Source organism: Acipenser ruthenus, chromosome 18 (genome assembly GCF_902713425.1).
Source record: "Acipenser ruthenus chromosome 18, fAciRut3.2 maternal haplotype, whole genome shotgun sequence".
Lineage (NCBI taxonomy): Eukaryota > Metazoa > Chordata > Actinopteri > Acipenseriformes > Acipenseridae > Acipenser > Acipenser ruthenus.
In genome coordinates this window covers 19,362,126-19,382,327 of record NC_081206.1, presented here as the reverse complement: position 1 = coordinate 19,382,327, position 20,202 = coordinate 19,362,126, and the positions used below count along the sequence as shown (strand labels likewise).

The following is a 20,202-nucleotide window of genomic DNA, read 5'->3' as shown; positions in this document are numbered from 1 at the left end:
TACAAAACACTTGGATTGAAACCTCAAATTCAATTTAGTGGGTGGATGGTGGAATAAAGTTAATAACTTCAGCAAATAACAAATCTCAAGATATTCTTCGGCAGAAGGCAGATAATTATTGAAGTAAACTCTGCAGCAAAACTGTGTCTGCGTCTGTGTTTGACATTAAATTCACTTTGTATGAAGCACTAGCCATCATTTTTGTAAATTCTATTGCATTTCAGTGCCTCTATCAGCCATGGAGCAGATGTTTATACACTATGGACCAGTTTTTGTCTTGCTGTGTCATGTTTAGGAATAGCTGCCTTTAAAAGATTTACAGAACAACATCTGGCCCTATTCACAAAGATTTAATTCAAAACGTATTTAAATAACGTTTTTTTTTTTTAAAGTCTGTTTTCAAGGATTACATAAAGTAAGATTTTTATCAAACTGTTCAAGGCTGTTGTTGGTGCTCATTGTTGCTTGAGGGTCTAACAGATCCCGGGAAAGTAACTGTATGACTTTGCAAATCCAGCCCTCTCACAACAGTAGGCTTGTTTGTGCTTACTCCTACACAGCTCTCATAATTCACATACTGTGCAGCATTACTGTGGGGGCTTCAACAATGATGGTGTCATTGCCAGTTTGTGGAAATACTCATTTCAACACAGCATCACTAGCAGCGGAAGCATATTCAAGTTTAAGATTATCATTCCAGATACAGATTTTTTTACGTAAACAACCAGACTGTCAATGTTCCATCCAAGTCAAGGGAATATGACATCATCAGAAATGAGTAACACTGTAACATTTTGTGCAGCATTTGTATTTATTTATTCATTTAAAATTGTAGTCCTGTAGATGCAGCTTCTGGTGTTCATGAGGATCCCTGTAAGTACAGCAAGAAGGCATTCACATTTTTGATTCATTTAAAAATATTTTGTTGAAAACAAAAAAAAACCTTATTGAAATCTAACTTCCAATCTTGGGACTTCAGTCACAACAACATTCACAAAACTTTATATAATCAGCATATAATGATAACTTTGCAATTTGGCCCTTGAAGTCATTCTCGTTTTTAACTGATTCCTGAAGACTGGTGCTACCCTGAAATGTAGAGTTCCTGAATAGCGAGGAATTATTTTGAATAATTACACATCATTAAACTAGGCTTTAAATACCCTGGTCGTGTTTATTTTCATTCAAAGGTATGTATGTATTACTATATTGATGCAGTAAAGTGATACGTTTAAAATATATCAAACAAGTTGTAAAATAAAACTTTTGATACACGGTAATATATTATTAAATGACCTTTGAACAATTACTAAGTTTAAAAAACAATTGTTTCTGTCATAACAGCTAATGTAACCCTTGTATTAAAAGGGTTCCATTACATAAGCTAGAAACAGCAAAAACAATGGTAGCATTGCTGAGAAACTGGACTGGGTGTGCTCCACACAGCAGTGAAATAAATAAACCAAAAATAAATAAAGTCAAAAGAAAGAAATCAGGAAGTGGAGGCCAATGTTTGGCTACCAGTGAGTTACCAAACTGATTTTAAAGTTACCATAATAACTTATAAAAGTCCTTTCTGGACTAAGGCCACCCTATATCCAAGAACTAGTACTTCTGTGTATTCCTATTCATTCTCTTCTTTGAGATCAGAAACTTTTGTTCTTCCAAAAAATCGTCTTAAATCAACTGGAGCCAATTGACAATTCCAGTTGACAATTTGGCAGTTTGATTTTAAATTGAAAACATTTTTTTTAACGTGCTTTTATATAATCGGTCGTAGCTTGAGTGTATTGTACATATGAGCTCTCTTGTTTTGTTTTTAATTTTGTCCAGCGCTCTGGGATACCAGAGCATGAAGGGAACTATATAAAAATACATTTGTATTGTATTCATTTTGAAACCCTTACCGCGGAGCGTACAGCCCTAAACCAAAACAAAGCAAACTCCAGGGATTCATTTAGCAACTGAACCCTCCCTAATTTTACAAGTCCATCGAACACCTCCAAGAGTCACGGATACCTCCATGAACCGGAAAAAAACTAGGCCTGAACCGCAGATACCAGAAAAACCAAGCACCCTTCAAATTAGTCAACCAACCCAGAACTGCTACAATATTATAATGCAGAGTTATGCTCAGATTTGTTAGAAATTATGTACGGTATATGTGTATGTTATAACTTTGAATAAATGTCAACCATAACCACTTAAAATAAAAATACAAAAACAGTATAAAATGTACATTAAATGGTGTATGAAATCACTATCTTAGTACTTCTGCTGTCTGCTCCTTAGCTGCTTAGCTCTCAGAGGAGAAATACAGGAGTCACTGGACTGATGGTGAAAACGAAAGATCTTCATAGCATCACATCTTGTAGTTCACCCTCTGATATACACCCTGAGTCTTACTTAGAGAGATTTATGCACAACCCCAGTGTGCTCTATTTAATTTTAATTTCTAATTAAATGATTGAGCAGGTATGGCATGCCGGTGGCATTAGCTGTTGCTGGTTTCACAAACCCTGATTATCAGTAACCGAGGACTGCTTTACCTAAATTATCAGATAGTCCAAGATTAGTGATAAGGGTCTGAGAAGCCAGCCATTACAGTCAAGTCACACATCCAGTGTCCAGCTTTCTAACCTGTATATACCATTATATTTATATATATAATATTTATCTCTTTTTACAGTATAATGCACTGAATGACTGAACACTTAAAACTATGAGGTAGAAACATGTATTTTTTTTGCAATCAAAAGACCTGTAAATAATAATGTCCATTGAAGACTAACGATAATACAGTTTTAGGTATTACTTGTGTGTTTTCTATACATAAATGAATCTTCTGTATGTATATCTAATCCCATATTGATACAGTATGCTATGCACTGCTTTGCTACTTGACCTTAGGCTCACATCACATTTCTTCCCCAGAGTAACAGTCCTGCCTATATCCTGATATTGTTTGCTAAACTTCCACTGCTCACTTTGAATTCTCAGATGAATTGTGACTCATGTAAACGTGATGCCTGAAAAGATTGTTTTACAACTTTAGTTCTAAAAGGTCACCAACACAAACTTATCGCAGATTCCTTCTGTCGACCTGCTGTATTAAACCCAATCCAACTCATCTAGCATGGCAGACACTGAAGGAGTGCCAGTCCATTTTGTTACCTCTTATTAGTACTAGCCATGTTGTCACTGCCCCTCCTCGTTCAATCCTGTTGAAAATATTTAGATTTTGCTTGTATTTTATGCTTAGATTTGGAACATGCTGATATTTTAAAGACAACGCTATAGGTGAAAATTCATCAGTTGCGCAAAAAAAAGAAAAAAAATCTTTAAGAAGAACTGTGAGAGACCTGACAGAAAAGCTCCCAAACTATTTCCAAAGAGCCCTGTGGCTGTTCTCAGAAACCTGCATGCTCTAGTCTGCAGAGCCAAGTATGCAAATGTTGAAATTAGATTCTTTCCCTATGTATGTCTAAGCAAAGCACCCTGTGGAGTTGAAAGCAACATACCCTTAAACTGCTTTTGACTACAGTCTACATATGAAGTGTAATATGCCTCCTAGTTGCACTAATTGACCCTGGAAGGAATAGTGAAGAACTTGAAATATTTGTTTCTGTGTCAGCAACCGCTTAGGCCAATCAATAACACAGCTGCTATGTGTTCCAAGGAATACAACAAGTCAATGTAATAAAACATGATAAAAAAGATGAGCACGGTTTACTTTCCATCTCATACTGCCAGAGGGGGTTCTCGTTTGCCTCAAAGACTTGCACAATTCTTTGAAATGTGTTTATTTCTAATAATACGTGGGACACTATTTGTTCTGTCACTAAATGCTGCCACTACTACTGTATGTGCTGTCAATGCCTTTCAGCAAATGTGTCTGCAGACCTTTCTACTGCTACATATAATAATAATAATAATAATAATAATAATAATAATAATAATAATAATAATAATAATAATCTCTATCTTGCTGTGCTTCACATATATTCTTTCCTTCTCTTCCCTCGTGCCCCTTAGGTGGAACTCACATGAGAGGGCCCATCATGGATCCTGCCCCCAAAGGCTTTAATAACACAGAGCACCATTAATAAAACATGAACCCCTGTGAAAGATCAACTGAGTGATCATATAGTTATTGGAATTTAGACAGATGTTTTGACGATAAATCTTTAATGTTTTTTTCATTATGTGTGCTCTAGGTTTTTTGGGGAGTTTTATGTTATGTAGGTAGGAGGGACCCCTGGAGTGTGGGGACAATATTGAGAATAATAGAAATTTACCAATTTTATCAGTACAATCGAATAATGACTCTGACCATACATATCACCTTGAAATATAGATATAAATGATGCTTTGTTTACACACGTTTACCATCCACAAATATAAACCCTCAATCATGAGATCTTTTTTAGTAATACTAAAATAAACCTGTATTTGTTTTAATTGTCATTTAGGTTTGAGAGATAGTGTTAAATTAATTAATCAATAAGAAGTCCATTTTGGTGGATAAAATGAAGAACAAGTATCCTATCCAGCCTTCTTTGAGGTGTTGTTGGGAGCAGGTTTGACGTACACAGTACAGCTCATCAGATCATATAACGAGATAGACACAGGTTAAGAATGGTCAAGACAGGCTAGCCAGCTAGTCTACATATGATGTCTTCTATGCTACAGAGCAGGAGATCAGAAAACATAAAACCAGCACCGGACTCTATTAATAAGTCACAAACATAAGACAGTTAACGACCAATTACTGTTACAAATTAATAAAGGTCAGCCAATTGCCCTCCTCGCAGGCTTGTTTGTAAAGCCAGAAGAAGCAGATTTCAAAGCAATTCTGAAGACTGTCAAAATAGTTACTGTAGATCATGAAGCCACTGTAACTGAAGTTGATTAACACAGGGATCCTGGCAAACTCAGACAGTAGAGTGGAGTTCTCCAGTGGCAATTTTGATACCTTTGTACCAAATTACTTAAGATAAGCCTTGTTGTCTTACCTCGCAGTCGTAAAGCAGGTGCAGTTGCCCATCAATCCACTCTTCAATATCCAGCCTCCTCTGCAGATCCTTGCGGTTGTACTTGACCGTCAGCTTGCCCAGTTTGCGCTGGGAGGTCTCCTCTTCCACCTTCTCGGAGGTCTGGAACAGAACCCGGGGCTGGGTACTGGCGTTTGCCGCCATTCCTTCCTGAACCTCAGGGAAACAAGTGGAGGAATTCTTCTCTCTCCCTCTGTCTTACTCCCTGTTCTCGCTGTGGAGGGTTGTAATAAAAGCTGCCTGTGTCTGTGTGCGTGGCTCTGTTGGTTGGTGTGTGTGAGAGAGAGAGAGAGAGAGAGAGAGAGAGAGAGAGAGAGAGAGCAAAGAGCAAGCATGAAGCTTTAGTGTTTCAAGAGTGGGTGTGGAAAAGATATGGAACTCACTCCTTTGTTTCTCATTATAGTGTACTAGAGCAGGCAGAATGGAGGGATGTACTGCTAGAATGATAACAACACATATATTTAATATCAGGTTGCAAGGTATTTGACAAATTGAATGTTTTTTGTTTGTTTGTTTGTTTCCCATTTAAATGAAAACTGTATTTATTAAGGAAAACACAGGGAACTGTGGGTTTGTGTATTAAGAAAACCGTCAATTGCTAATTCTCCTCAACTGGTAATGCTTTATTTAAATTTGATACAATATAGCATTCATAACACCTTCATAATCACAAAGGCTACATAACTAATCACTTTGAAAATTGAAATAGAATTCAGTTGGAAACTATGTTGTGTTTTTGAACGGAGGATCTTCCCTCTAATCATACGTAATCAAACTGTTCCTATAAATAGCCTTGTCGTTTCTTAGTTTGGTCCACCTCCTCCCCTGCCTCCACCTTGCAGCGTGCCTTGTCCAGAGGGAATGTGGCTCAGTGCCACTTGTCCTGCCCACTGTCTATAACTGTCATCAATCAGTGATCATTGCATTAAAGCTCAGCCAGCTCATGGGGCGGCTATAGAGTTCCAGTGGACAAGGCCATGGGCCAAAATGTATATTACATTCCTTCATGGGCATGCCTCTGTCAAATGCAATAAAGAATTGTCAATTCAAATCATTGCTGGATATCTCCTTTCTGAAAACATGTTTTCTAAGCACTTCTTACAAACCAAACATATAGAGATTGCAAATGTTGTGTTTTGAGTGCATTTGTGTGACTGGTAGCTGTCAACACATTACAATTCTTGCAAGTTATTCAATAATATATAATGTAGGGGCTCCCAAGTGGCAGATCCGGTAAAGGGACTCTGCCCAGAGAGCAGGATGCTCCCTATACCTTGGAGATCGCCAGTTCGAATCCAAGCTATGCCACTGCCGACCGGGAATGGGAGTTCCCAGGGGGTGGTGCACAATTAGCCAAGCGCTGCCCGGACGAGGTAGGGATTAGGTCGGCTGGGGAGTCCTTGGCTCACCGCACACCAGCGACCCCTATGTTCGCAATTCAGAACTGTGTGGTCCTCCAACGTTGTAAATTCTGATACGGCTGCACGGCGGGCTTGCAGAGCAAAAAAAAAAGCTGACAGCACTCGTTTCGGAGGACATGAGTGCGAGTGTTCGTCTCTCCCGAGTCAGTTCGGGGGTTGCAGTGGTGAGCCAGGTTAAATTATTATTGGACAGTTCAGAATTGGGAGAAAATTGGAAAATGAATAAAAATAATTGTTCAAAATATATATAATGTATAACTTTTTTACGGTGTACAATTTAAATAAAGCGTTACCAGTCAATTAAATTGTTAATTCTACCGTGGTTTAATTGCTAAAAGGTTGGTAGATAATTAATTGCAGTCTGCAATGGCATTTTGAATGATGATCTGTAGGTATCAGTGAAATAACTTTTCTTAACATGATAATATATATTTTAATAAAGAACAATGTACGTGTAATTTTTTTACAGACTTGGTCATTAGCCCTTTAAGGACCCATAAAAAACATGGTTTAAAATATTCATACCCTGCATGTCCACTCATAACGCTTAAAGAGACACCTTGTCAGGAGCAATGTCTAATATGATAACGCATAAAGGAAAACTTATATACAGGAAAACAGACTAAGACAGGAGTGACAGGTATTTATTACCACAGGTAGGAGACCACGGCTTGACAACCTTCTCAAATATGTAAAAACTGTTTTTAAAACGGTGCGTGACACTGCAGTTATCTGGTATCTGGGTGGTTAAACTGTCGGCCTGTGCCCATTCACAAACAAAAACATTTTTACCTGATGTTTTACTCTGAAGAAACCCAAGCAGAATCCTTAACAAACACTTTTTACCAATACCAGCAAAATGTAACACTTAATATGGTTCTGCAATGGATTACCAGTTTGCACTGGTTTGTACAATTGTGATACCCTTCATATGTGAAAATGTTACTGCTGTGGTGCCCCTTTGTACCGAACCCATGCTTTGGCAGTAGTGTAGTTCATCAAAATAGACATTGTTCAGTTAATTATACACCATTGAAGCAGGCAGCCTGGGATGTAAATCAGAATAATCAGAATAATCAATTTTACCAAAATCTTTAGGGAGTCTTGGAATTTCCGGCCTACAGATTGCATCTGATATGTAATGCAATTTGACGCTGCATCCAAAACCACTAAGTATCAATAAATGAGTAAGCAAGGAACAGCATTATCAGAAATACATTCATTTGGCATGAAGCTTAATGGCATTGTATTGAGGTTTAATGTCCTGTGATGAGACTGGAAGTGAACTAATGGATCGAAGATGCTCAGAGACGCTCTACAGAGTTGATGCATGACCTGTGGATACTGGTAACTATGTAAGCTTCCTGCTCAAGAGCAACTGAGCTCTGCCTGTCGGCAGCCAATTCACATTTTATTAGGCTTTAAAAGCCATGTGCAGGGTTATAATAAGCCTACAGAAGGCCAGCAACAACTTGTTTGAAATAACTTTCAATATTATTCTAAATGGCATTACAAAAGTTGGCTTTGAGGTCAATGAACAAATAACAAATACATTAAAAAAAACAGGCTTATCCATTAACCAAACGGTTGGATAAAGACCACAGTGGTCACATAAGGCTTAAAGGGTTATTTGGACAATAAAATTTGAATTCAGCTGATAACAATGGGATATTTTTTTTCTGTTACTTAATACACATCTATGATCGCTATCCTGTAATGAGTAAAGAGAAGGCAGGAGTGATTGTATGTTTTAGATGGGCCTTATTTAAAGGGCCAGTGGCTGCAATGTTTAAGAAAATGGGCATCTAAACCCTGTAGGGAACTGCTTACTCCAACTAATAGTTAAACCGGCCCTACCTATACTAAATCCCTCTGATTGCTTTGAAATTCGTTCCATCCTGGTTTAAGCTTAGTGCTCAACTTCTTGTGTCGGTCAGTTTATTCAAATCAAAACAATTACCCTTTTTAAAAACTGGAATATACCCAACCTTGTGACCATTATATCTGTATTTATTTTAAAGTTTTTATGGCCAAAGAGATGGAACCGTTACCACACTTAAAACAAAACTACATTTGTGCCAAAACAAAATGAGAGAAATGCACGATAAAAGTAAAAGAGGTTACTATTATCACTATTATAAAAAAAAATAAAATCATAATCACAAGAGAATCATCCCAGTTTAAATATAGTATACAAACCACTTTTAGAACTGGCAGCTTATTTGGTAGTCTCAGCTCTGAGGACCCAGGGTGACAAAGAGTGCTGAAGGCTTGAACCTGATAGCAGTGCACAAGGTTATACAAGGCTGGTATTAAAGTGAACAGACAGGACAACAGAGGGAGTCCCTTCTGCACTCTGTCTGACCTGCACAACTTAACTGCAGTACTACCATTTCCTCCCTGTGTTAATGAGCTTGATCTGTCTATCTAAATTGAAGGTTTTATTGATGAATTTTAAAGATACATTTCACTTTGTACTTTAAAATCACACATATTATGTTGTTGTTGTGTAATATTACCTGATATTGTAATTCAACTGGATTATTTCTGTGCATATTGATGATATTTCTGGATTAATTGCACTTTGAATGGTCCTGCAACTTTTTTTATGAATACCCTGTGTGCGAAACTGTCCTACACCCGTGTCACTCAATCACACATTTGTTTGTTTAGCAGCTAAATTAGAAAGTTTAAAGCAAATTTTAGCAAGAATATTAATAATAACTGGCCTTTCTCGCTGTCATATATCTTTTGTATTTGGTCCTTGTCAATTTGGTGCTTCACAGGGTCACACCACTTATTATACTTACGGGCAGCCACAGTTGTGATGTGGACGACTAGGGCCTGGGAGTTGAGACCACAAAACTCCTACCGCACCTGAGCCAGATACGTACTCAGCTGAAAGGCATGGAAGGATGGAGGATTAGCCCCCTCAAATATTATTTTAAGGAAGATTAAATAATACAGGCACAAGCTTTCAGGGATCCCGTTATACAAAACCTCTTTTTTCTTTTACAGCACACATCAATCATCTGTAAACCTGCATGCGCCATGCCACACTCGCAGGACCGTCTGTTACAAACACTGAATTATTGAACAGCGGTTCAGCTCGGCTTTCTGAATGAACAAGCTCATTCAGCCCTGTTTCAGCGGCCTGTGTTCCGCACCACCAGCCAGCCTGAAAAGAGGAGAAATTAAATTTAGAAACCGTGTTCAGTACTCAGGCAGGGTCAGCTTTCCAGCGCTATCTGAGGAGTGCGAGCGTGTTGAATCTATTGGCATCTATTCCTGGCATTCACAGGTTCCATTCACCTGCCAGCTGTGTCTGAGCTGAACAATGAGAGAATCTGTTCCAGCAATACCAAAACTTTGAATACTCATGTTAGCAATTCTCCTTTTGCATTTACAAATTCTTCTAAGGATTGCTGTCTTTAGGAGCAGCAACTGGTTGTTTTTAATAAAAAATATATTGCAATATATTTGCAACTCAATCTTGAATATGCTGAATATATTATTCAAAAGGAGTTTACCAAATATATTTAATCCGTAAGTAAATATACTGTAATCAATATACCTACAACAATACATGAGAATACATTTTCCGATATATTTATCAAGGTTACAGACTGGTTGGCCCATTAGTGGCCCTAAGGCAAGGTCTGGGGGATATTAAGCCCAGCCAGTAATCAACTCCCCATTGTTATTACTGTGCACTAACCCGTGAAATAGCTTAGTTTACAGTCAGTTACCAGCAATAATGCTTGAGATAAGTACAAGCTAGGGCTAGTATATCCAGAGAGAAACCACACCAAGTATAAAAAATGATACCCTGTTAAAAAGCTCACCACAATTTTACAAAGATTAACTCTCTCGGGTTCCCCTGCGTATCGATGCTTATGACTCTGCAAAAGTAGCAATGATACAGATCATGGGAAAAGTGATAAATTATGCAGCGCTAATCTGAATTGTTTTGTCGCAGGGTTTTTCATGATACTGTTAAAATATATATGAGCACACCTAAATAAATGAGGCACAATTATTTATTAATTAAGGTGAAAAACTTCAAAAAAAATTCAAAAAAAGCGGTTATAAAGTTCTGCTCGCTTGTCACATAAAATGGACAAAATCTTTTTTAAGATTTAAATTTGTAAAATGCTATATGATGAAAGGCATTTCATGAACAAAGAAGCAAAAGCATAACTACAGTAGGTATCGCAGCATCATCATACATTTAGGAATATGTGTATTTTTATGAATAAGATTTTAAGTTTAATATTCATGACAACAGTCTACAACCAAAAAAGTGCATTAAATAAATGTGTTTGTTCCATTTTTACCATATATGGTTTGCACCATTTTAATTTTTGCTCACATTGTCCACTAGAAGGAGCCTAGTGCTTGATGGGAGATTTCTTTCATACATTTGTGTAAAACAGGCAGGCATCAATTATGTTATAGGCCAAGGTTGAGTTGTGGAAAAATACAAAAATGATGTACAACAGACACTAAAGATTTAAAAGGACCATATTTTGAAGTAGAAAGATAACATTTTCAGAAAGGTATAAAACAACAGTAACTGCATAAAACATGCAAGAAACAACAGCTGCAGGAAGGAACAGCTAATGTAATGTTTGTGTTCCTCTGTGAAAATGAGCCATACACATACCCAAAGAGCAAGTCATTGTCTAGTCCCTGGGTTTAAATAAAGGGACTTGACATTGGCTAATTTCTGGGGAAAGAAGCTCAATTACATATGACGAGTTGGTTTGGTTACAGATCAAGCAGTTCACACAGGTTATTGGAATGAAAGAAAAATATATCCAGTGGTTTTTCTATAGAGCCTTCTGTTTCTATTGCCCTACGATGTTGTTTTGCATGCACTGTATCAAAAATAATGTACTGTACTACTGGATTATACTACACTATCTTATAATATATGCAGTAGTGCAGTGTAGCATGTGCTTCTATGCCTGGGTTGGTTGGCTGTATGAACTGTTCATTCTAATAAGATGGCTGCATCAATGGTGTTAGGCAAAGCCATCATACTGTCTCCCTTTTGTTCTGAACAGACCTGGATCTGGATGTTCTTTAATGATGTCCCTGCTTTAGCTATTCTGATATATCCCATACCAAGTCCCAATGCCACCAACAAGCAAAAAACTAAAAGTCAATGCAACATTCCATGTAGAATCCCCAGCAAAGACAGGCAACTTTGCACAAGCAGGAACCAGTGCTCTTGACTGTATGACTCACCCTGCACACCATGTAGTCACGCCTTTATCAGCTGAGCCACTCGGGGACCCAGAGGAGACTTGTTTTTATGTAATGGGAGTGTTTTAATATGTATTATGATTTAGTTATCCGGGACCTTCATGGGACATTATATGCCGCTGAAAGGCAGCACCCACTAATGCCATTTTGAGGTGAAGGACAAGTTCTACAGGGAATTCTCCCTACTTAGCCACCAACATTACTTCATAAACTGACTGCAGCACCAGAGTTGTCTTTGAGGAGGTCACCCACCCAAGTACTAACCAGGCCCAACCTGACTTAGCTTCTTATCTGTCAAGATCAGGCTCCAGGGTATCATATCTACATATTGAAATATGAAACAGTAATATCAGAGAAAATTATATTCTTTACTGTTTGTTTACAACATTGCATAACTGTGCTACATACAGACGTGTTCAAATTTGTTGGTACCCCTCCACAAAAAACGAAGAATGCACAATTTTCTCTGAAATAACTTGAAACTGACAAAAGTAATTGGCATCCACCATTGTTTATTCCATATTTAATAGAAATCAGACTTTGCTTTTGATTTTTTATTCAACATAATATTGTAAATAATAAAACAAATGAAAATGGCATGGACAAAAATGATGGGACCGCTAACCTAATATTTTGTTGCACAACCTTTAGAGGCAATCACTGCAATCAAACGTTTTCTGTAGCTCTCAATGAGACTTCTGCACCTGTTAACAGGTAGTTTGGCCCACTCTTCCTGAGCAAACTGTTCCAGCTGTCTCAGGTTTAATGGGTGCCTACTGCAAGTTTCAGCTCTTTCCATAGATGTTCGATAGGATTCAGATCAGGACTCATAGAAGGCCACTTGAGAATAGTCCAATGTTTTGTTCTTATCCATTCTTGGGTGCTTTTAGCTGTGTGTTTTGGGTCATTATCCTGTTGGAGGACCCATGACCTGCAACTGAGACAGAGCTTTCTGACACTGGGCAGTACGTTTCGCTCCAGAATGCCTTGATAGTCTTGAGATTTCATTGTGCCCTGCACAGATTCAAGGCACCCTGTGCCAGGCGCAGCAAAGCAGCCCCAAAACATAACCGAGCCTCCTCCATGTTTCACTGTAGGTATGGTGTTCTTTTCTTTGAAAGCTTCATTTTTTCGTCTGTGAACATAGAGCTGATGTGACTTGCCAAAAAGCTCCAGTTTTGACTCAATCGTCCAAAGGACATTCTCCCAGAAGGATTGTGGCTTGTCAATATGCATTTCAGCAAATTCCAGTCTGGCTTTTTTATGTTTTTCTTTCAAAAGTGGAGTCCTCCTGGGTTTTCTTCCATGGAGCCCACTTTCACTCAAAAAGCGACGGATGGTACGATCAGAAACTGACGTACCTTCACCTTGGAGTTCAGCTTGTATCTCTTTGGCAGTTATCCTTGGTTCTTTCGCACTATCCTTCTGTTCAATCTGGGGTCGATTTTCCTCTTGCGGCCGGGCCCAGGGAGGTTGGCTAAAGTTCCATGGACCTTAAACTTCTTAATAATATTTGCAACTGTTGTCACAGGAACATCAAGCTGCTTGGAGATGGTCTTGTAGCCTTTACCTTTACCATGCTTGTCTATTATTTTCTTTCTGATCTCCTCAGACAACTCTCTCCTTTGCTTTCTCTGGTCCAAGTTCAGTGTGGTGCACACAATGATACCAAACAGCACAGTGACTACTTTTCTCCATTTAAATAGGCTGAATGACTGATTACAAGATTGGAGACATGTGTGATACTAATTAAAGAAACTAATTAGTTTGAAATATCACTATAATCCAGTTATTTATTATCTTTTCTAAGGGGTACCAACAAATGTGTCCAGGCCATTTTAGAATATCTTTGTAAAATAAGCAATAATTCATCTCTTTTCACAGCTTCTTTGCTTTATTCTATGACATACCAAAGGCATGCAAGTATACATGATAAAATAGCTTTTAATTTCATCACTTTTCAGGAGGAATGAAGCATTATTTCAATGAGCTGTAAGGGTACCAACAAATTTGAGCACGTCTGTATATGCGTCAGAAATATGCCAGTCCAATTTGAACAAGTCTAGACTAGCTGGGAGGCACGGCATGGTATTTACCGGTCCTGTATAACTCTGCCCTGCCCTGCCCTGCCTTATATTCCTTTTATTGCTGTTTGATTGCCCTCTTGTGGCTATTGTCTACTAAACCTTTTCATCAAGATTTTGTAGAAGCCAAATATTTGCACTTTGAATTCTCACCGTAGTGGAAGTTTGATAATGGCATCTATAAACTATTTTATCTCAGGAAACAAAACCGCATTTTATAGGAAACCGCTACAAAGACGATATAGCCACATGGCCCTTATAAGGTAGCAACCTGCTGAAACACCTCACCTTTATATGAGAAACTTCTAATGAATGTATACATTTGAAACATCCTGCTGTGGTTTTGATACGAATGGTAAAACAATGTCCAATAGCTAAGAAAACAATCCTCTGCCCATATACTGTACAGTAAACGTGTTAAATACTAACACTATGTAAATAATCTCCTTAATATTGCTTTTCAAACCATCTTTGTAATGTATCCCTTTTCCATTGTTTACACACCACCTAGAATATTAAAAGAAACGGTTTAAGTTTGCTTTCTGTATGTCTCAATTCAGTGGTTATGAATGGTGTGGGAAAATGGCACTGTGAGGTTCCCAAAACTGAGCATGACCCAACCTGTCAAGCAGAGACGCCCTCTTGAAGAATTTTACCATAGCTCTGTAGATTACTCTCCTAAAGAAAATAATGAACTACTGTAGTGCTTTATTTCCCAACCCTCAACATCTTGTCTAGCCGACAGGATACAGGTTCAGAATGCCACAGCTCATGTGCTGACTAAAACCACAGCTTACAATACTACACCTGTCCTGATAGCACTCCATTCACTGCCAGTGCTCCATAAAATTGCCTTGGAAGTTCCCCTTTTGGTCTGAGATGTTAAAAGGTCTGAATCTTCCATATTCTTTAGATTTCATTGTTCCCCACATCCCTAGGTTGTTCTCTTTGCTCTGTATGGTCTCACTTGTTGCAGTCAAAGTGTACTCTTCAGGAGAGCAAGCTTTCTTCCATTATGTAACCTCTATCTGGAATTAATTTACAGAAGCTTTGAGAGAATCTGTTTCTGTTTTTAAATGTACAAATGTTGGTGGATAAGTAGGGAGAACTTTTCCCTCTGAACCAGAACTGGTTCTTTATTTCAGAATGACATCAAAGGTGATGCCTTGCGAATTGGATTTTTCTTCTCTATGGATGGAAAAGGTCCATTGTGAATGCTTATAACGTTTTGCTAATTTATTCAATAAATATTCACCTAATAAACCAATGAATGTATTGGTTGATTATTCATACACATTTCTTTACTTGATTGTCCGGTGGTTTAATTTTATTAATTGCCTATTGAAATTGCCTATTGATAATAATTGACTAATTGTTAAATTGCCCGGTTCAATGCATACTTAGTCATGTGATAGTCAGACAATTAGCATGTTGAAATTAGACAACAGGGTTTACATGATGAGGTTTGTAATATAAACATTTAAGGCCTTGTTCACACCAGGTTAGTTTGGCGTTTGTTCTGAATTCAGTATAGTTCGGTTCATTAGGAGAGCAACAACAACACTGGCTTGGCATTAGCGTTGTGAACACAAGTTACCCTTTAAAAAAAATCACTCCCAGATAAAATTGGTACATTTGTTTCCAGAACAACAAGCATCCATCATAACCGAATGAACTAAACTGAGACTGTTCATACCCGACATGAATAACCCAACACCTATGTAATAAACACTTTGAAAATGTAATGTATATCTTTTATGTATCAATATATCTTTTAAGAAATGTTTAATGTTTTTTATATGTACTTGGCTAGACTACAGTCTTATTATTGCATACATTTACAACAAGCTTGCATTAATACATTCATATATGGAGATTGTTTTCACAGTACAGGGAATCTTTGTGAATAACAGTCTCATTGTCAAGACTAATATAATAAGCCTTACTGCAGGGTGTTTCTTTGATAATTCCCTCACCTGCAGTGACTGTGGTGGCACAAACAAAGGGGCTATTTTCTTGATAACTGCATCACACAGCCTTTGAACAGGACGTGATTTTGCTGTTTTACTCCATATAGCCACTTTTGGCTTAATGTCATAATGAAAAAAAAGTTAGCATTTCCATTCAGAATATAATGTTAAATTATCATCATATAAAGGTACATATTTAAATACTGGTACATCTTTAAATATAAAACAATGTTTATCCTCAGCTGGGTGTCCATATCTATGGTGACAGAGATAGAGTGGATATTGCAAGCCACACTTTAGAACTGCATATCCAATTGTGATGAAATGAACCATCTGTTTGTATATATGGCACATATATGTAGCTATATTGAGAAACCGAGGTGTGAAAGGCTCTATAATAAATTACGGTTATTATTATTGTTATTATATGGTGGATGTAGGTCATGGTGATCTGCTCACCATTTCTGGGATGGGGGTTGCATGTTACTATAATACTTTACTTGTTCCAAAACTCTACTCTTCCAAATAATAATAATAATACAAATAAAAATAAATCTCTCCATTAAATGCATTTAAGATCACATTAGTTTTATTGCCGCAAAATACACTATAAGTACATTTGAAATGTAATCAAATACATTTCTGATTAAATGGGCCTTTGTCACTTATGTATCTTCATTGATAATAAACTAAAGGAAATACCGCAACTTAGTTTTAACATAAACAGCTGCATGTAAATGGTTTACTGAACTCCACAGGAAGCCTTAGTAAACTAATCTTACTCACCAATATTGACAAGTCTCTGCACATCCCCCAAGGTTTCCTTCCACATTTTTAAAGGATACCGTGAGCAAAACAAACAGAGTCATATCACGTGAGTCATTTAGTGTCTGCCTTTTTCACCAACCCTTTGTACACCGTGTAACACATTTTTTTTTTTTTTTGTTCCTGGGTAGTAAGTGTTATTTCTTAATTGCTTATGCCTCAAAAGTATAGAAAATGGCTATTATTCCCCACAAACTTTGCTTTTGTGACCAGGACAGTGATATTTTGAAATTTACCTATTTCCAATGAGAAAACGGGCGAATTTGTGTCTTTTCGTTCACATAAAGTCAGAAAAAAACAACATATGAATCCAAATTAACATGTATTTATACTAAAGTAATACAAAAATGACTACAAAAGATTTAGAAGCGAGTAGTTTTTCGAGATTTACGATTATACTGTAAATCACTTTCACGAATCAACCCCCAAATGTAGTCTCCCATCATGTTCTCGTTATACTGTCCTTGGTAGCGGCGTTCAAAGTCCAGTATATCCTGGTGGAAGCACTCACCTTGCTCCTCCGAGTACGCTCCCATGTTCTCCTTGAATTTATCAAGATAAGCATCAAGGATATGGACTTTGAGGGACATCCTACAGCCCATTGTGCCGTAGTTCTTCACCAGAGTCTCAACCAGCTCCACATAGTTTTCGGTCTTGTGATTGCCCAGGAAGCCCCGAACCACTGCGACAAAGCTGTTCCAAGCCGCTTTCTCCTTACTAGTGAGCTTCTTGGGGAATTCATTGCACTCCAGGATCTTCTTTATCTGTGGTCCGACAAAGACACCGGCTTTGACCTTTGCCTCAGACAGCTTAGGGAAGAAGTCTTGAAGGTACTTGAAGGCTGCCGACTCCTTATCTAGAGCTCTGACAAATTGTTTCATAAGGCCCAATTTGATGTGCAGTGGTGGCATCAGCACCTTCCGGGGGTCCCAGTCGTACTCATCATACTTCAAGGCGTCCAGCAAGGTCTTGATGCTTTTGTAATCCTCTTTGAGGTGCACCGAGTGAGCCAGGGGAAGAGACGGGTACTTGTTACCATTATGGAGCAGCATGGCTTTGAGGCTCCTGGATGAGCTGTCAATGAAGGACAGTATAACGAGAACATGATGGGAGACTACATTTGGGGGCTGATTCATGAAAATGATTTACAGTATAATTGTAAATCTCGAAAAACTACTCACTTCTAAATCTTTTGTAGTCATTTTTGTATTGCTTTAGTATAAATACATGTTAATTTGGATTCATATGTTGTTTTTTTCTGACTTTATGTGAACGAAAAGACACAAATTCGCCCATTTTCTCATTGGAAATAGGTAAATTTCAAAATATCACTCCTGGTCACAAAAGCAAAGTTTGTGGGGAATAATAGCCATTTTCTATACTTTTGAAGCATAAGCAATTAGGAAATAACACTTACTATTACAAACACTTTAAGGGTGGTGGCTCTGTCGGGCTGAAACTCTTTGTGTCGTTGTTTAGTTGGCTAAAGTTAGACAGTAAAGTGTATGCATCTTCTTTTCAAACAGAAGTGACTTCACAAATACTGTTCTCTATTGGCTAGCCATTAATATATTCATTTATATCATCTACATTATTATTTATTATTTACTTCTTAGCAGATGCCCTTACCCAGGGCATTTTCTGGATATACTGCAAAAACTATATCCAGAAAATGTAATAAAAAAATAAAATGATCAGGAAAATAACTTTCTTAAAAACATGTATGGAGTTCCACTCACACAATTGTGCGCTATAAGTGGATGTAGTAAATATTAGTAAATTATAACGTTAGGTTACTTACCGTAACCCTGGCATCAAGTGTGTACCAGCTCCCTTACACTAAGCGTCGCGTGCACCGAGGCACTAGCATTGTGTGCGTTGGGCGCCGTTCAATTCGTCTTCGAATTGAAAGGGAACTACAGCTATGGCCAAAAATGTTGCATTACATAGAATTTTAAAGACATTGAGAAAGACACCGTCTTAACGCAAGTCATTTAATTGTATATTTATTTTAGAAAAAAGTCAGATTCTGTAGTACACGTGGGTTTGCAGTGAGATATGATTGGAATATGATCAGGAACTCTAAAGTGGAAGTAAATGATTTACTTCACTGTTGTGGACCTGAGATCTCCTGGGATGTCTGGTCTACTTACTTGATTTTTTACTTCATGCCCTTACTGATTTTTGGCTATCGTATGTCAGGATAAGCATACAATTCTAATTTGACACCTTGAAGTACTCTGTAAAAGCAATTGCACAGTTGCAGTATTACAGCACCAGATGTGCAAAAATAAATAGAAAAAAATCTAACAAAAAGGAATCCCTGACCATGGGGTAGATTAAATATAGCTATATTCTGTCCTCATGTCCCCTATTAAACAAAATTCCTAACTTTGTATGTTAGGGGTACAATGGGCTGACATCTTCTCAAATCATAATAAGCAGGGGCCTTGCGTATGATCTGGCATATTTCATCCTCCCCACATTTTCATTGGCAATGTTAGTCTTATTTTTTTTCCATGGCTGAATGCCAGGTTCCTGGTTAATTTGTATTATTACCTACTAAATTATTAAATTCATTATTCCATTCAAATGAACTAAACATTTGTTATACATTTTATATTATCAATCATGTGTCCATTATGAATACACATATCAAGGTTTACACCAATTTGGACAAACTGACATATTTAAATGTATTTAAAACGACTTTATTCTAACTTGGCTGTCCCCTCTTTTAATCATTGCTTTGTTGCAATAGTAATTGTATGCCCTATTTACAAAGCTGCAACTCATGAGTTAGTAAACCTTTCATGCATGGAGACCTTATATGGGAACAAAAAAAAAAAAAACTCCCTTCTAGTCTTCATATGGGGACGCAAATGCATGATGCCATTTTTTCCCATTATAAAGCAATGGGAACAAATTTAAACATTTTCAATGAAATATATATTAATGGTGTGTCCAAAATTACTTTGTATCAGCTATTTTCAATATGTTTTGAATTGTGGTTTGTCAAAATTGTACTTTACTTGAACAAAAGTTATTGTATTTCTTGCTCTTATTGTATTACTTGTATTGTAACGCTTGAAATGTTTTTGCTTACGATTGTAAGTCGCCCTGGATAAGGGCGTCTGCTAAGAAATAAATAATAATAAAAATAATAATAATGTTATGCATGGAAGTGTTAAAGAATGTTTTTTTTTTGTTTGTTTGTTTTTTTAAATGAGTCTGTTTTTTATGTTTAGGTTTTGTGTGGTTCAAACTTTTCTAGATTGCAGTAGTTATTGAAACTAAAAGCAGTTTAGTTAATATCAAACTTAAACTTAAATCAAAACAGACTATTTGAATATAAGACTCCAAAGGAAATACATTTTGCCATAAATGTCACTGTGTATATATGTATTTTTGTACAGGTGAATTCAAATTGGTGTTTCATATAGACAAGTGTTACATTTACAAAAATAATCCAATTATAAGTACCGCAGTTAGTTTTGCATAGTAATCACATTGATTAAAATGTTACCAAATGAAGTTAAATATGTATATAACAAAGGATTCTCTCTCTCTCTCTCTC

The 20,202-nt window shown here is 37.2% G+C and overlaps 1 protein-coding gene across 2 annotated transcripts in view; it reads right to left on the bottom strand.

Annotated features, from left to right (window-relative positions):
• LOC117420798 (protein phosphatase 1 regulatory subunit 14B) overlaps positions 1-20,202 on the bottom strand; it is a 32,217-nt gene that overhangs the window by 9,055 nt on the left and 2,960 nt on the right. The window contains exon 2 of one of the 2 annotated variants that reach the window (XM_058991429.1): positions 5,016-5,314. In XM_058991429.1, coding sequence (XP_058847412.1) covers positions 5,016-5,198 — 183 coding nt within the window. In that variant the 5' untranslated portion in view covers positions 5,199-5,314. Of the gene's footprint in view, positions 1-5,015; positions 5,355-20,202 lie in introns of those variants that run through there. The other variant, XM_034034444.3, reaches the window with a different exon arrangement.